This window comes from Oncorhynchus nerka, linkage group LG1 (genome assembly GCF_034236695.1).
Source record: "Oncorhynchus nerka isolate Pitt River linkage group LG1, Oner_Uvic_2.0, whole genome shotgun sequence".
Classification (NCBI taxonomy): Eukaryota; Metazoa; Chordata; class Actinopteri; order Salmoniformes; family Salmonidae; genus Oncorhynchus; species Oncorhynchus nerka.
Genome location: NC_088396.1, coordinates 41,277,195 through 41,295,161, shown reverse-complemented (window position 1 = coordinate 41,295,161; position 17,967 = coordinate 41,277,195). Strand labels below are relative to the sequence as shown.

Below are 17,967 nucleotides of genomic sequence, written 5' to 3'. Positions count from 1 at the left end.
GGGTTAAGTGCCTTGCTCAAAGGCACATTGACAGATTATTCACCTAGTGGGCTCCAAAATTCAAACCAGCAACCTTTCAGTTACTGGCCCAATGCTCTAACCACTAGGCTACCTGCTGCCTCAGCTCTTGTTATGATTACTTTCTCGTTCCTGGTGCACAGTGTGGATGTCCCAATACATGTCTAACGATCCGCTGCGGCTAACGAAACCAAAAGTTGCTGGAATGAAAACGAACCTGAAACTCAAATGATCTGAGCTGATAAAAGACTGCTTGAGAGCTACAGTATATCCTGTGTGTCCATTTTTCAGTTGTATAACCCCCTTTCTCTTCTCTTTCCCCTCCCTCCCTCCCTCCCTCCCTCCCTCCCTCCCTCCCTCCCTCCCTCCCTCCCCATCCATCCATTCCCTCTCTTCTCTCTCTTCGTCCCTCCCTCCCTCCCCTCTCTTTCTCTCTCCCTCAGACAGTAACTTTGTCCTGGGTAATGCCCAGGTGCAATCCCTCTACCCTATTGTCTACTGTTCTGATGGCTTCTGTGAGCTGACCGGCTACGCCCGCGCCGAGCTGATGCAGAAGAGCTGTGCATGTCATTTCCTGTACGGGCCGGAGACCAGCGACCAGCTGACGGCGAAGATCCAAGGGGTGTTGGACGACAGGGGGGAGTTTAAGACCGAGCTGGTGTTCTACAAGAAAGGAGGTGAGAGGCTACAGAGACTGGGTGTATCCAAAACATCATAGGTAGGGAATAGGGTGGTGCAGTCTATGACACTGCATCTCAGTGCAAGAGGTGTCACTGCAGTACCTGGTTGGAATCCAGGCTGCAACATGTCCGTGACTGGGAGTCCCATAGGGCGGCACACAATTGGCTCAGGTTTGGCCGGGGTAGTCCGTCATTGTAAATAAGAATTTGTTCTTAACTGACTTGCCTAGTTAAATAAAAATAGTGAAAAAGGTTGGTGAGAGTGAAGAGGTGAATGTTGTGTGTGTGTTGGGAACAGGGGCTAGCTACATAGCTGCTACTTGGATAAATCAGCTGTAGACAAAGACAAGCACAGCCAAATGAAGGACAGTCTCAATGAGACTTAAAAAAGACAAATTAAAGGTTGTCCCTGCATATTCATTAGCATTTTACAGCCCTCTGGGGTAGGAGAAGAGAGATGTAGTAAAGTTTAGTGAGGCCTGGGGCTGAAACCATTTAGAGATCATCAAACAGAAGTGTGTGTGTGTGTGTGTGTGAGTGTGTGTGCGTGCGTGCGTGCGTGCGTGAGTGAGTGTTTCCATGTGTGTGAGTGTATGCTTGTGACCTCACGACACAACCTGAGCCTCCAGAACGATTCGAGGGTTATTAAGCCCTGTCCCTCATCCTCTGGTTCAGGTCCGTATTCACACAGTGTTTTAGAACACCATGTCATCCAGCCATCCACCCACCTGAGACAGAGAGCACAGCGTTCACCATAACAGCCGTGTAACAGGACACTGTCTGTATGAATACGAGGCTGTTTCATCCTGATTATATCCCTTTATGTACATCCACAACATGACCACCTGTTACATGACTTGTCAGGGTTGTTTTTGATGCTCCAGTTGAATCACTGATAGGTGGAGTGGCAAACAAGCAGGATAAATAATCCTGCATCAGGGCCCTGTTTTAGAATCGAAAAGACTGCACACGCACAAACATATATTGACATTTATAAACTTTGGGGCAGCAGGTAGCCTAGTGGTTAGAGTGTAGGGACGGCAGGTAGCCTAGTGGTTAGAGTGTAGGGGTGGCAGGTAGCCTAGTGGTTAGAGTGTAGGGACGGCAGGTAGCCTAGTGGTTAGAGTGTAGGGACGGCAGGTAGCCTAGTGGTTAGAGTGTAGGGACGGCAGGTAGTCTAGTGGTTAGAGTGTAGGGACGGCAGGTAGTCTAGTGGTTAGAGTGTAGTGGCGGCAGGTAGCCTAGTGGTTAGAGTGTAGGGGCGGCAGGTAGCCTAGTGGTTAGAGTGTAGGGGCGGCAGGTAGCCTAGTGGTTAGAGTGGAGGGTCGGCAGGTAGCCTAGTGGTTAGAGTGTAGGGACGGCAGGTAGCCTAGTGGTTAGAGTGTAGGGACGGCAGGTAGCCTAGTGGTTAGAGTGTAGGGACGGCAGGTAGTCTAGTAGTTAGAGTGTAGGGACGGCAGGTAGTCTAGTGGTTAGAGTGTAGGGACGGCAGGTAGCCTAGTGGTTAGAGTGTAGGGACGGCAGGTAGTCTAGTGGTTAGAGTGTAGGGACGGCAGGTAGCCTAGTGGTTAGAGTGTAGGGACGGCAGGTAGTCTAGTGGTTAGAGTGTAGGGGCGGCAGGTAGCCTAGTGGTTAGAGTGGAGGGTCGGCAGGTAGCCTAGTGGTTAGAGTGTAGGGACGGCAGGTAGCCTAGTGGTTAGAGTGTAGGGACGGCAGGTAGCCTAGTGGTTAGAGTGGAGGGACGGCAGGTAACCTAGTGGTTAGAGTGTAGGGGCGGCAGGTAGCCTAGTGGTTAGAGTGGAGGGACGGCAGGTATCCTAGTGGTTAGAGTGTAGGGACGGCAGGTAGCCTAGTGGTTAGAGTGGAGGGACGGCAGGTAGCCTAGTGGTTAGAATGGAGGGACGGCAGGTAGCCTAGTGGTTAGAGTGTAGGGACGGCAGGTAGCCTAGTGGTTAGAGTAGAGGGACGGCAGGTAGCCTAGTGGTTAGAGTGGAGGGACGGCAGGTAGCCTAGTGGTTAGAGTGTATGGGCGGCAGGTAGCCTATTGGTTAGAGTGGAGGGGCGGCAGGTAGCCTAGTGGTTAGAGTGGAGGGACGGCAGGTAGCCTAGTGGTTAGAGTGTAGGGACGGCAGGTAGCCTAGTGGTTAGAGTGGAGGGACGGCAGGTAGCCTAGTGGTTAGAGTGTAGGGGCGGCAGGTAGCCTAGTGGTTAGAGTGGAGGGACGGCAGGTAGCCTAGTGGTTAGAGTGTAGGGGCGACAGGTAGCCTAGTGGTTAGAGTGTAGGGACGGCAGGTAGCCTAGTGGTTAGAGTGTAGGGACGGCAGGTAGCCTAGTGGTTAGAGTGGAGGGACGGCAGGTAGCCTAGTGGTTAGAGTGGAGGGACTGCAGGTAGCCTAGTGGTTAGAGTGTAGGGGTGGCAGGTAGCCTAGTGGTTAGAGTGTAGGGATGGCAGGTAGCCTAGTGGTTAGAGTGTAGGGGTGGCAGGTAGCCTAGTGGTTAGAGTGGAGGGACGGCAGGTAGCCTAGTGGTTAGAGTGTATGGACGGCAGGTAGCATAGTGGTTAGAGTGTAGGGACGGCAGGTAGCCTAGTGGTTAGAGTGTAGGGACGGCAGGTAGCAGGTAGCCTAGTGGTGAGATTCCAGTGCATTCGGAAGGAATTCAGGCCCCTTCATTACATTACAGCCTTATAATTCTAAAATGTCATCAATCTACACAAAATACAATGACAAAGCGATGACAAAGTGAAAACACACATTTTAGCAAATTTATAAAAAATGTACAACAGAAATACCTTATTTATGTAAGTATTCAGACCCTTTTGCTATGAGACTCGAAATTGAGCTCAGGTACATCCTGTTTCCGTTGATCATCCTTGAGATGTTTCTAGAACTTGATTGGAGTCCACCTTTGGTAAATGAAATTGATTGGATATGATTTGTAAAGGCACACACCTGTCTTATATAAGGTCCCACCATTGACAGTGCATGTCAGAGCAAAAACCAAGCCATGAGGTCGAAGGAATTGCCCGTAGAGCTCCAAGACAGGATTGTGTCGAGGCACAGATCTGGGGAAGGGTACCAATAAATTCTGCAGCATTGAAAGTCCCCAAGAACACAGCCAGGGAGGTGACCAAGAACCAGATGGTCACTATAACAGAGCTCCAAAGTTCCTCTTTAGAGATGGGAGAACCTTCCAGAAGGACAACCATCTTTCCAGCACTCCACCAATCAGGCCTTTATGGTAGAGTGGCCAGACGGAAGCCACTCCACAGTAAAAGGCACATGACTGCCCACTTGGAATTTTCCAAAAGGCACCTAAAGACTCAGGCCATGAGAAACAAGATTCTCTGGTCTGACGAATCCAAGATTTAACTCTTTGGCCTGAATGCCAAGCACCACGTCTGGAGGAAACCTGACACCATCCCCACAGTGAAGCATGGTGGTGGTAGCATCATGCTGTGGGGATGTTTTTCAGCAGCAGGGCCTGGGAGACTAGTAAGGATCGAGGGAAAGATGAACGTAGCAAAGTACAGAGAGATCCTTGATGAAAACCTGCTCCAGAGCACTCAGGACCTCAGGCTGGGGTGAAGGTTCACCTTCCAACAGGACAACGGCCCTAAGTAGTAGTGGTGTAACAGGCCGTAGTTGATCCGTGATCCGTACGGATCACCCCCCACGGTTCGGCACACATGTGAACTGCGGATCAATTGCAAAGTTTAACCATCATAGTGTGAAATACAGTTCTACTGCCGCGGTGACTTTTTAAAGTCATAATTCCCTAAACCTCGATGCAGAGCTACAGTGAAAGGCTGTAATCGCTGCCAAAGGTCCTTCAACAAAGTACTGAGTAAAGGGTCTGAATACTTATGTAAATGTGATATTACACTATTTATTTTTTGACTTTCACCCCTGGTCACAACAACCCATACGGTATGGTAAAGAAAGGGGATTGTTAGGTTCTGAACAAACAGAGGAAAAACTCAAATGGATTACTAGGAAAAGCTCAAACTAAGTATTTTCACTGGGTTAAACAGTTGCTAAGATAAAGACATGTTTACACAAACGCATGTATTTATCCCCTCCTACTAGGCAGAGTCAACTCCTTGCACGTCTAGACAGCCAATACATCTCTCTTGGTAGTCAGGAACTGGTTAATTGGTTCCTCTCACTGGTGTAGTAATGGTCCCGCCTCCAGCTAGAACCTTTGTGTGCGTGTAAGTATATCTGTGTAACAGGACTGTCCCTTGTCACTTCATCTGACAGCGGTCCGAATTCCTGACTCCTCCCTAATCCTCGGCTGTCCTACTTTATCAGTGACTGAGACCAGACTGTTGCCCTTTGCCTCCCTCCTTAGGAGCCATGAGATTGATCAATACAATGATTTGACAGAATGTTAACTGTCTGCCCTCCCACGGTCAAGGTTGTGCGCTACTGGTAAGAAGTCAGGTGCAGGAGAGCAGAGAGTTGTGATCAGATGCACTTTATTTGTCAGAAGCACAAAAGACAGACGCAACTGCGTCAACAACCCTCCAGCCAATGGAAAAAGTGAATAAGCACGAAAACACTCACAATAATGCAAATGTATGACAATAAACATACTACGGGTCAAACACACGATACCCGGGAACCAGTCTGGCGCGTAACACTAAACACGTAACAAAACAATTTCACACAAAGACATGGGGGGAACAGAGGAATAAATACATGCAGTGGGATGAGGGAATGTAAACCAGGTGTGCAGGGAACAAGACAAAACAAATGGAACAATGAGAAAATGGAGCGGCGATGCCTAGAAGGCCGGTGACGTCGAACGCCGCCCGAACAAGGAGGGGAGCCGACTTCGGCGGAAGTCGTGACCTCCTCTTCCTCACTCAGTAACTTTCCATACACCTAGTTCTCATCTACCCTTCATTGACCCCAACATATTTCATTATTATATGTGTAAAGTAATCAATAAGTTCTAGTATAATAATATGAATCATTCTATTTCATTCTAGAATCTAACAGGATGTACCTTAATACAGTATGGATGACATCAGTTGAATAGAGACTAGCAAACTATTATCTCTTCTAGATCAATCAAGATAAAAATCTGTAAAACATCATTTTTTTTTTAGCTTATGTGTTATCATACAGCCAGCTAGGGCCAAACTCATTTCACTTCCTGAATGACCCTTTTGGAACTACGCTTTCTAAGATGAAAAAGCTTTTATTCACTAATAAAGACATCCTGGCGTGTCTCTCTCGCTCCATCAGTAATAACAATGTCTAATAGGGAAGCTGTAGGCTTTGACTCAGGGGGCAGAATGTGAAGCTAGACATGCATAACCACACAGCATTTAAATGAGTTAGCAAAATAACACACACACACACACACACACATACACACACACACTTGTTTTGAACTAAGACTTGGCACACCACTTGCATACACAGAGTGCCCATCCAGGGACACAAAACAAAATAAAGAGATGTAGTGAGATGTTGTTTTCTGTGTTTTGCTGTTATTCAAACATACTGGGCTAGAGCAGCCAGAAGCTTTTCCAGTCTCTACAGGAGATGAAAGGAGCTTTTCCTATATTTTTTATATCTACAGACAACTGGAGAGGATTTAGTTGTGGTAATGGACTGTGTAGTAGGATGATGTGTGTGTGTGTGTGCGTGTACTCACATACCAGGTAGCAGATTTGGTTCCTTGGAATTTATAGGAACGTACATTTTTGGTTTTCCATTAGTTCTGGGAACAAAGCCATACTGGTCAAACGGAACGTATTTGAAACATTCTGAGAATAGAAGTGAACATTTAGCCTATTCTGGGAACATATATTTTTAGGTTGCAGGGAAGTTCTGAGAATGTTTTGCTATGGTTCCCTGAAGGTTTTCCTGGGAGGTGTTCTGAGAACGGAAATTCTAGGTTATTAATGGAAAGTAATGAAATAACGTTCTGAGAACATGTTTCAATAAAACATTTAATAACACTGCTAGCTTAGTTGAACTGTTTTGAACTTCAAGCACAGATAAAAACATGTTTTTGTATTTATTGTGGCATCGGTGAGATTCAAACCTATGATCTTATGTTCTCTATCTATAGAATTAGTCCACTGTGCCACTAGGAGGGAGCTAACATCCTGTTTTTTTTACTCATACAAAGCTGTTCATTTTAGTCTATTCAAACAGACCCCATTTCAAAGGAAACAAGCGTTCATTAAGATCAGGTGTGGCCATTTAGTGGGTGTGGCCATTTAGTGGGCGTGGCCATTTAGTGGGCGTGGCCAACACACCTGAACACACTTAACAAGAGAGGCTAGAGAGAGTTTTCTCTGAATGTTTTCATGGAAAGTTTTTTTAATGTTCTCGCAAAACAATTTGAGAACAAGCCTTTAAATAGATCGATGGGGAAACCTGTAGGAAATGTTACAGTATGCTGAAGTACTGAAATTCCCACAGAAGAATGTTGTTTCTTAACCTTCTCTGAACTAATTATGAACGTTCCCAATGTCAAACCAGTTGGAGAACGTTCCTAGAACGGATATTGAAATGAAATGTAACCACATTTGAACTTTAAAAACAATTATGTTAAAGTAATTAAATACCAATAAAAATATATATATCTTGTCAAGTTCCTTAAAAATGCTGAGAATGTTCCAAAGCCAAGCAACTATCCTGCAACATTCCCAGAGCGTTGTGGGAAGGTGGTATGCAAAATAACTTTAGGATAACCTTGCTCTAAGAAACATACAGTATGGTTCTCAGAATGTGATGTGCTAGCTGGGATGTGTACATCTTTATCAGGGTCATCTCCATCTCTTTTTGTACCAATCCGCCACTACAAATATCCACCTGATTCACTGGGTTTTTCTACCAGTGTGTGAGCAGTAGTCTACTTTCAGAGCCACTGTGACTCCAGTGAGTGATATGCACCTCTATCTGTGTTTCAGGTACCCAGTTCTGGTGTCTGCTGGACATCGTGCCCATTAAGAATGAGAAGGGAGAGGTGGTGCTGTTTCTGGTGTCCCACAAGGACATCACTGACAACAAGAAGGACCGGGACCCAGAGCAAGGCCCCGAGACTGGTGAGTTACCCTGGGTTAGACCAGGACCCAGAGCAAGGCCCCGAGACTGGTGAGTTACCCTGGGTTAGACCCAGACCCAGACCCAGAGCAAGGCCCCGAGACTGGTGAGTCACCCTGGGTTAGACCAGGACCCAGAGCAAGGCCTCGAGACTGGTGAGTTACCCTGGGTTAGACCAGGACCCAGAGCAAGGCCCCGAGACTGGTGAGTTACCCTGGGTTAGACCAGGACCCAGAGCAAGGCCTCGAGACTGGTGAGTTACCCTGGGTTAGACCAGGACCCAGAGCAAGGCCTCGAGACTGGTGAGTTACCCTGGGCTAGACACCGGATCCAGAGCAAGGCCCCGAGACTGGTGAGTTACCCTGGGTTAGACCAGGACCCAGAGCAAGGCCTCGAGACTGGTGAGTTACCCTGGGTTAGACCCAGACCCAGACCAAGGCCCCAAGACTGGTGAGTTAACCTGGGTTAGACCAGGACCCAGAGCAAAGCCTCGAGACTGCTGAGTTACCCTGGGTTAGACCCAGAACCAGAGCAAGGCCCCAAGACTGGTGAGTTACCCTGGGTTAGACCAGGACCCAGAGCAAGGCCTCGAGACTGGTGAGTTACCCTGGGTTAGACCCAGACCCAGAGCAAGGCCCCGAGACTGGTGAGTCACCCTGGGTTAGACCAGGACCCAGAGCAAGGCCTCGAGACTGGTGAGTTACCCTGGGTTAGACCCAGACCCAGAGCAAGGCCCCAAGACTGGTGAGTTACCCTGGGTTAGACCAGGACCCAGAGCAAAGCCTCGAGACTGCTGAGTTACCCTGGGTTAGACCCAGACCCAGAGCAAGGCCCCAAGACTGGTGAGTTACCCTGGGTTAGACCAGGACCCAGAGCAAGGCCTCGAGACTGGTGAGTTACCCTGGGTTAGACCCAGACCCAGAGCAAGGCCCCGAGACTGGTGAGTCACCCTGGGTTAGACCAGGACCCAGAGCAAGGCCTCGAGACTGGTGAGTTACCCTGGGTTAGACCAGGACCCAGAGCAAGGCCCCGAGACTGGTGAGTTACCCTGGGTTAGACCAGGACCCAGAGCAAGGCCTCGAGACTGGTGAGTTACCCTGGGTTAGACCAGGACCCAGAGCAAGGCCCCGAGACTAGTGAGTTACCCTGGGTTAGACCAGGACCCAGAGCAAGGCCCCAAGACTGGTGAGTTACCCTGGGTTAGACCAAGACCCAGAGCAAGGCATCGAGACTGGTGAGTTACCCTGGGTTAGACCCAGACCCAGAGCAAGGCCCCAAGACTGGTGAGTTACCCTGGGTTAGACCCAGACCCAGAGCAAGGCCCCAAGACTGGTGAGTTACCCTGGGTTAGACCAGGACCCAGAGCAAGGCCCCTAGACTGGTGAGTTACCCTGGGTTAGACCAGGACCCAGAGCAAGGCCCAGAGACTAGTGAGTTACCCTGGGTTAGACCAGGACCCAGAGCAAGGCCCCAAGACTGGTGAGTTACCCTGAGTTAGAATCTAACTTAACTTGGCTTAGGGTCTGATTTATCATGGGTTAACCTGATTTGAGTAGGTCTTAACTTAGGTGACCTTGGGAGGGAGTAGAGAGCGACAGAGACCGTAACATAAATAGAGAGAGAGAACGAGAGGGTGAGAAGATAGAAAGATTTGAGTATTTTATACCGTCAAATGAGGTTTTACAGCTGTTCTCTATCATATTTATACTTCAGAGAAAGGCTACCTTGATGATTGCTAAATACTGCACAATTTAGATACTTGCCCCCCCAATCCCCCCCTTCCCCAAAACACGTGTAAATATTGGGACTATACATTTTGCCTTCCTGTATTATACTGATGCTACAATGTTTATTCTATTCTCCTGAGCCATTTACTTTATGTTCATATTGATGTATTTTATTAGTTGCGTTGTTGGATGGTGTATATCATGTTTTTTAAATGTTTTTTTAATGTACCTTTATTTAACTAGGCAAGTCAGTTAAGAACAAATTCTTATTTTCAATGACGGCCTAGGAACAGTGGGTTAACTGCCTGTTCAGGGGCAGAACGACAGATTTGTACCTTGTCAGCTCAGGGGTTTGAACTTGCAACCTTCCGGTTACTAGTCCAACGCTCTAACCACCGTGCCGCCCCAAGTTTTTTGCATTCAGCTTCACTTGATGCTGATTCAGTTTTGTCCCAGACACCACACAGGGTTACTACATGTTCTACTAAATGCAAACAACTTGGGGAGTGAAATAATGGGAGATAGAGTAGATGAATAGGGAGGGAGGGAGGGAGGGAGGTGTTCATGTTTTCTGTTCTGTCATTTATCACAAGGACGTAATGACTGTAACCTTTAACGAGCCTCATCAGCACACAGGTGTTACACTGTTATAGATAAGGGAGGGATGGATGGAGAGAGAAAAGTGAGAGAGAGAGAGATTTTTTGGACTTTTTGTCTTTCTTTAATGATACATCCTCATTTCATGAAAACCATTAAAACCATTCAAATTCCACCCCTCCTCCGACCAGCAACCGCAGGTCACCCAGCCTTAGTAAACTGCTGCCATCAATCGCTTCTGCAGGGTGGCCGATTTAACCGACATCAGTATGGTACAGCAGTCTCTGCGCCGCCTTTAGTCGGAATGCAGCCACCCTGTTCTCCAGTCCCACCAGACCCTGTCCTCCTTCGTGGACGGACATATACAACACTATGCCACCAGGTTGTTGATTATAAGCAGCCTCCTTCACTTGGGACAGGAGCCACCTCCACTTGGCCAGTCTTGACACCTCTGTGACAGCCCCTCCCAGTTCTTCCTGACCCACCTCGCCGAGCCCAGGTACACCCCCAAAATGTTAATTCCTTCACAACCCCACTGTAAACTCCCCGGAAGCAGAGGGGGGGGGGCCTATCCCTCCAAAAAAGTCTCAATGGCTATTGTATAAAACTGCCCCGATAGAGGGCATCCTGGTCTAATGCCCCGCCTCATCCAGACTGGCCTACTGAGGCCCCCCTCCCACCTTGACCATAAATGACGCCCCAGCATACAACATCTTCACACAAGCCAAAAACCTTTCCCCAAGCCAAAACACAGACATCACATTAAACAGATACTCATGGTTCACTCTCTCAAAAGCCTTCTCTTGGTCTAAAGAGAACAAGTTGTCCGTGATTGAGCATCCCAGTACACAATATGTCTGGTCCTTGTGCACTATAGAGTCCAGATGGGACTTCAGTCTGTTAGCGAGGACCTTGGCAAATATTGTGTAGTCCGCACAGAGCAATGCCACTGGCCTCCAGTTCTTAAGTTCACACAAGCCCCCTTTTTGGACAGGAGAGTCAGAGCCGTCCGACGGCAGCTCATTGGCAACTCTCCTACCCCAACGCACTCACGCAATACGCAAAAGAAGTCCAGTTTAATTATTCCCCAGAATTGTTTTGAAAATTCCACTGGGAGTCTATCGACCCATGGTGCACGGCCGGGGGACATGTGGGTTACGGCCTCTGCCAGTTCATGGGACAACAGGGGAATGTCCATTTCATCCCTCTTTGCCAGAGAGAGCTTAGAGAGTCCTGCAAACAAGACCTGAGCACACATAGGATCACACAGTTCTGCCCTGTACAACTCAGTAGAAAACTGTCCAGGTCTCTACATAATTCAGCTAAATTAGCCTGGAGGCCTACATTGTCTTGCCCCACCATCTCTACCTCCACTTCACTGATACTATGCTTGAGTTCCCCCAATACTCTCCTAGCCTCTGAGGATGAGAGCTGTTTACTATTGACAGAAAAGCCAAATTGGGACATTTCCCACATCCCACCACTGATTCATACAGTACTCTCTTCGCTGCCTCCACCTTTCCCCCAAAATCTAGGAACCTGAGGATCAAATTGTATTTATCACATACATATGATTAGCAGATGTTAATGTGAGTGTAGAAAAATGCTTGTGCTTCTAGTTCCGACAGTGCAGTAATATCTAACAAGTAATCTAACAATTCCCCCAAAACGACCTAATACACACAAATCTAAAGGGGTGAATGAGAATATGTACATATAAGTATATGGATGAGCGATGGCCGAGCAGTATAGGCAAGGTGCTGTATAAAATACATTATATACATGTGATATGAATAATGTAAGATATGTAAACATTAAAGTGGCATTATTTAGAGTGCCATTGTATAAAGTGACTAGTGATCCATTTATTAAAGTGGACACTGATTGGGTCTCAATGTAGGCAGCAGCCTCTCTGAGTTAGTGATTGCTGTTTAGTAGTCTGATGGCCTTGAGAAAGAAGCTGTTTTTCAGTCTCTCGGTCCCAGCTTTGATGCACCTGTACTGACCTCGCCTTCTGGATAATAGCGGGGAGAACATATAATGGCATATTGTTGAAGACTGGTCCACTATCTACAAATTAACAGGCTTCGTGTTTTGTATGGCAACAAAATTCAACGGTAATACCACCTTTCCTAAATCTGATTTAGCACTGGCGACCATATTGGATTTAGAACAAAAACAAATGGGGCACCATTTCTAATATCAATGAATACATCACAAAGAGCTAAGGCTCTGTCTCTCTCACGCTCTCTTGCTCTCTCTCTCTGGATCTCTCTTTCTCTATTTCCTCTCTCTCTCACCTCTCTCTCTCTCTTTCTCATTCTCTCTCTCTGGATCGCTCTCTCTCCTTTCTCTCTCTCTCTCTGGATCTCTCTGGATCTCTCTCTCTCTCTCTCTCTCTCTCAATCTCTTTCTCTCTGGATCTCTCTCTCTGGATCTCTCTCTCCTCTCTCTCTCTATCTCAATCTCTTCCTCTCTGGATCTCTCTCTCTGGATCTCTCTCTCTCTCTCTGGATCTCTCTCTGGATCTCTCTCTCTCAATCTCTTTCTCTCTGGATCTCTCTCTCTCTCTGGATCTCTCTCTCCTCTCTCTCTCTCTCTCTCTATCTCAATCTCTTCCTCTCTGGATCTCTCTCTCTGGATCTCTCTCTCTCTCTCTGGATCTCTCTCTCTCCTCTCTCTCTCTGGATCTCTCTCTCTCTCTGGATCTCTCTCTCTGGATCTCTCTCTCTCTGGATCTCTCTCTCTCTGGATCTCTCTCTATCTCAATCTCTTCCTCTCTGGATCTCTCTCTCTGGATCTCTCTCTCTCTCTCTGGATCTCTCTCTCTCTGGATCTCTCTCTCTCTGGATCTCTCTCTCTCTGGATCTCTCTCTCTCTGGATCTCTCTCTCTCTGGATCTCTCTCTCTCTGGATCTCTCTCTATCTCAATCTCTTCCTCTCTGGATCTCTCTCTCTGGATCTCTCTCTCTCTCTCTGGATCTCTCTCTCTCCTCTCTCTCTCTGGATCTCTCTCTCTCTCTGGATCTCTCTCTCTGGATCTCTCTCTCTCTCCATGTGTATGTGACCAATAACATTTTATCTGATTTGATTTGGATCTCTCTCTCTCTCGATCTCTTCTTTCTCTCATTTTCTCTCTCACATCAATATGTATTGTACATACTGCCAAGACGTACTTTGGAAATGAATGATTCATAAAAAATATGAACATATTAAGAAAATAAGTAAATAACAAGAAGTACTTTTCTCTCTCTCTCAATCTCTCTCTCTCTGGATCTCTCTGGATCTCTCTCTCTCTCCTTTCTCTCTCTCTCTCTCTCTCTGGATCTCTCTCTCTCTCCTTTCTCTCTCTCTCTGGATCTCTCTCTCTCTCTGGATCTCTCTCTCTCTCCTTTCTCTGGATATCTCTCTCTCTCTCTCTGGATCTCTCTCTCTCAATCTCCCTCTTCTTTCTCTCATTTTCTTTCTCACATCAATATGTATTGTACATATTGCCAAGACGTACTTTGGAAATGAATGATTCATTAAAAATATGAACATATTAAGAAAATAAGTAAATAACAAGAAGTACTTTTCTCTTTCTCTCCCTCTATTCACCATCCCTCTCTCTCTGTCCCGTGATTTACTGATGAGTCATTCAGTAACTTCCTGTTAGGCTCACCTCTGGCCATAAACTCTTGTTAACAATGGTGCCAAGATGCACCTGGCTCAAGGGAGGGAGGGGTGAAAGGGAGGGAAGGAGGGGGAGAGAGGCAGGAAGAGAGGAAGGGAGGGAGGGGTGAAAGGGAGGGAAGGAGGGGGAGAGAGGAAGGGTTTCCTTTCCTAGGTATGGATTTCAGTAATATGAATGTGTCTTTGTCTGGTCCGGGCCATTTGACATGCATCCAATTAAAAGCGTTGAATTAATTTAATTTGTGGGAATATAAAGTGAATTGAGTTACTGTATAAGGGTGGATACCTTTGAGCAAAACATATAGAGTTATGGACAGAGGGAAAATGAGTAGCATAATCAGTTAAATAATATGAATAATTTGAAGTATATCTAATTGGTTGAGATGGAAGATAAATGATACACTGCTGAATCATCCATTTCTTTTTCCAAACCCTAAGAACTGACATTGCCCCTAACCACTGATATGCATGATCAGACATTCCTCCATCTCCTAATGGCTATGAGGTTAGGATGGGGCATAAGGCAATCTGAACCTAGATTTGTAGTTAATGAACCCTTCACCCCCACAAGGATCACAATGGAAATAGGTCTGATGACTTTGTTGTGATTTTAAATCCTTTTCAATAATTGTTTATGTGTGCGTTGTTGTACTCACATGGCTGAGGCAACTCTATATGGATTTTCCATTTCTCAAAGAAAATGTCAATTAAAATGTATCAATGAATTCGTTAAATTCCTCAACCTTCTCTGTGTTCCCAGATGAGGAGACGGGTCTGGAGATGCACAAGGTCACCCGTCCCCCAGGCTTCAACACCAACCGCAGACGCAGCCGGGCGGTGCTCTACCACCTGTCTGGACACCTGCAGAAACAGGACAAGAGCAAGATCAAACTCAACAACGCAAGTCGCCCTATTACACCCTACACACACACCTTGCCAAGACAGCTTAGTGTCCAACCACATCTCAAGGATCGCTACAAGGACACACATAACACACACACCTTGCCTTGACAGCTTAGTGTCCAACCACATCTCAAGGATCGCTACAAGGACACACACAACACACACACCTTGCCTTGACAGCTTAGTGTCCAACCACATCTCAAGGATCGCTACAAGGACACACCCTACACACACACCTTGCCTTGACAGCTTAGTGTCCAACCATATCTCAAGGATCGCTACAAGGACACACCCTACACACACACCTTGCCAAGACAGCTTAGTGTCCAACCACATCTCAAGGATCGCTACAAGGACACACACAACACACACACCTTGCCTTGACAGCTTAGTGTCCAACCACATCTCAAGGATCGCTACAAGGACACACCCTACACACACACCTTGCCAAGACAGCTTAGTGTCCAACCACATCTCAAGGATCGCTACAAGGACACACCCTACACACACACCTTGCCAAGACAGCTTAGTGTCCAACCACATCTCAAGGATCGCTACAAGGACACACACAACACACACACCTTGCCAAGACAGCTTAGTGTCCAACCATATCTCAAGGATCGCTACAAGGACACACACAACACACACACCTTGTCAAGACAGCTTAGTGTCCAACCACATCTCAAGGATCGCTACAAGGACACACACAACACACACACCTTGCCTTGACAGCTTAGTGTCCAACCACATCTCAAGGATCGCTACAAGGACACACACAACACACACACCTTGCCTTGACAGCTTAGTGTCCAACCACATCTCAAGGATCGCTACAAGGACACACACAACACACACACCTTGCCTTGACAGCTTAGTGTCCAACCACATCTCAAGGATCGCTACAAGGACACACCCTACACACACACCTTGCCTTGACAGCTTAGTGTCCAACCACATCTCAAGGATCGCTACAAGGACACACACAACACACACACCTTGCCTTGACAGCTTAGTGTCCAACCACATCTCAAGGATCGCTACAAGGACACACCCTACACACACACCTTAACTTGACAGCTTAGTGTCCAACCACATCTCAAGGATCGCTACAAGGACACACCCTACACACACACCTTGCCAAGACAGCTTAGTGTCCAACCACATCTCAAGGATCGCTACAAGGACACACACAACACACACACCTTGCCTTGACAGCTTAGTGTCCAACCACATCTCAAGGATCGCTACAAGGACACACCCTACACACACACCTTGCCAAGACAGCTTAGTGTCCAACCACATCTCAAGGATCGCTACAAGGACACACACCTTGCCTTGACAGCTTAGTGTCCAACCACATCTCAAGGATCGCTACAAGGACACACCCTACACACACACCTTGCCTTGACAGCTTAGTGTCCAACCACATCTCAAGGATCGCTACAAGGACACACCCTACACACACACCTTAACTTGACAGCTTAGTGTCCAACCACATCTCAAGGATCGCTACAAGGACACACCCTACACACACACCTTGCCTTGACAGCTTAGTGTCCAACCATATCTCAAGGATCGCTACAAGGACACACCCTACACACACACCTTGCCAAGACAGCTTAGTGTCCAACCACATCTCAAGGATCGCTACAAGGACACACACAACACACACACCTTGCCTTGACAGCTTAGTGTCCAACCACATCTCAAGGATCGCTACAAGGACACACCCTACACACACACCTTGCCAAGACAGCTTAGTGTCCAACCACATCTCAAGGATCGCTACAAGGACACACCCTACACACACACCTTGCCTTGACAGCTTAGTGTCCAACCATATCTCAAGGATCGCTACAAGGACACACACAACACACACACCTTGCCAAGACAGCTTAGTGTCCAACCATATCTCAAGGATCGCTACAAGGACACACACAACACACACACCTTGTCAAGACAGCTTAGTGTCCAACCACATCTCAAGGATCGCTACAAGGACACACACAACACACACACCTTGCCTTGACAGCTTAGTGTCCAACCACATCTCAAGGATCGCTACAAGGACACACACAACACACACACCTTGCCTTGACAGCTTAGTGTCCAACCACATCTCAAGGATCGCTACAAGGACACACACAACACACACACCTTGCCTTGACAGCTTAGTGTCCAACCACATCTCAAGGATCGCTACAAGGACACACCCTACACACACACCTTGCCTTGACAGCTTAGTGTCCAACCACATCTCAAGGATCGCTACAAGGACACACACAACACACACACCTTGCCTTGACAGCTTAGTGTCCAACCACATCTCAAGGATCGCTACAAGGACACACCCTACACACACACCTTAACTTGACAGCTTAGTGTCCAACCACATCTCAAGGATCGCTACAAGGACACACCCTACACACACACCTTGCCAAGACAGCTTAGTGTCCAACCACATCTCAAGGATCGCTACAAGGACACACACAACACACACACCTTGCCTTGACAGCTTAGTGTCCAACCACATCTCAAGGATCGCTACAAGGACACACCCTACACACACACCTTGCCAAGACAGCTTAGTGTCCAACCACATCTCAAGGATCGCTACAAGGACACACACCTTGCCTTGACAGCTTAGTGTCCAACCACATCTCAAGGATCGCTACAAGGACACACACAACACACACACCTTGCCTTGACAGCTTAGTGTCCAACCACATCTCAAGGATCGCTACAAGGACACACCCTACACACACACCTTAACTTGACAGCTTAGTGTCCAACCACATCTCAAGGATCGCTACAAGGACACACCCTACACACACACCTTGCCAAGACAGCTTAGTGTCCAACCACATCTCAAGGATCGCTACAAGGACACACACAACACACACACCTTGCCTTGACAGCTTAGTGTCCAACCACATCTCAAGGATCGCTACAAGGACACACCCTACACACACACCTTGCCAAGACAGCTTAGTGTCCAACCACATCTCAAGGATCGCTACAAGGACACACACCTTGCCTTGACAGCTTAGTGTCCAACCACATCTCAAGGATCGCTACAAGGACACACCCTACACACACACCTTGCCTTGACAGCTTAGTGTCCAACCATATCTCAAGGATCACTACAAGGACACACACAACACACACACCTTGCCAAGACAGCTTAGTGTCCAACCATATCTCAAGGATCGCTACAAGGACACACACAAAACACACACCTTGCCAAGACAGCTTAGTGTCCAACCACATCTCAAGGATCGCTACAAGGACACACACAAC

At 47.3% G+C, this 17,967-nt stretch overlaps 1 protein-coding gene across 1 annotated transcript in view; it reads left to right on the top strand.

The window, feature by feature from the left end:
- Positions 1-470: 470 nt before the first annotated feature.
- kcnh3 (potassium voltage-gated channel, subfamily H (eag-related), member 3) overlaps positions 471-17,967 on the top strand; it is a 98,451-nt gene continuing 80,954 nt past the window's right edge. Inside the window, 3 exon segments of the mRNA XM_065017083.1 lie at positions 471-695; positions 7,636-7,770; positions 14,525-14,664. Of these exon segments, the coding sequence (XP_064873155.1) occupies positions 566-695; positions 7,636-7,770; positions 14,525-14,664 (405 nt within the window). The 5' untranslated portion in view covers positions 471-565.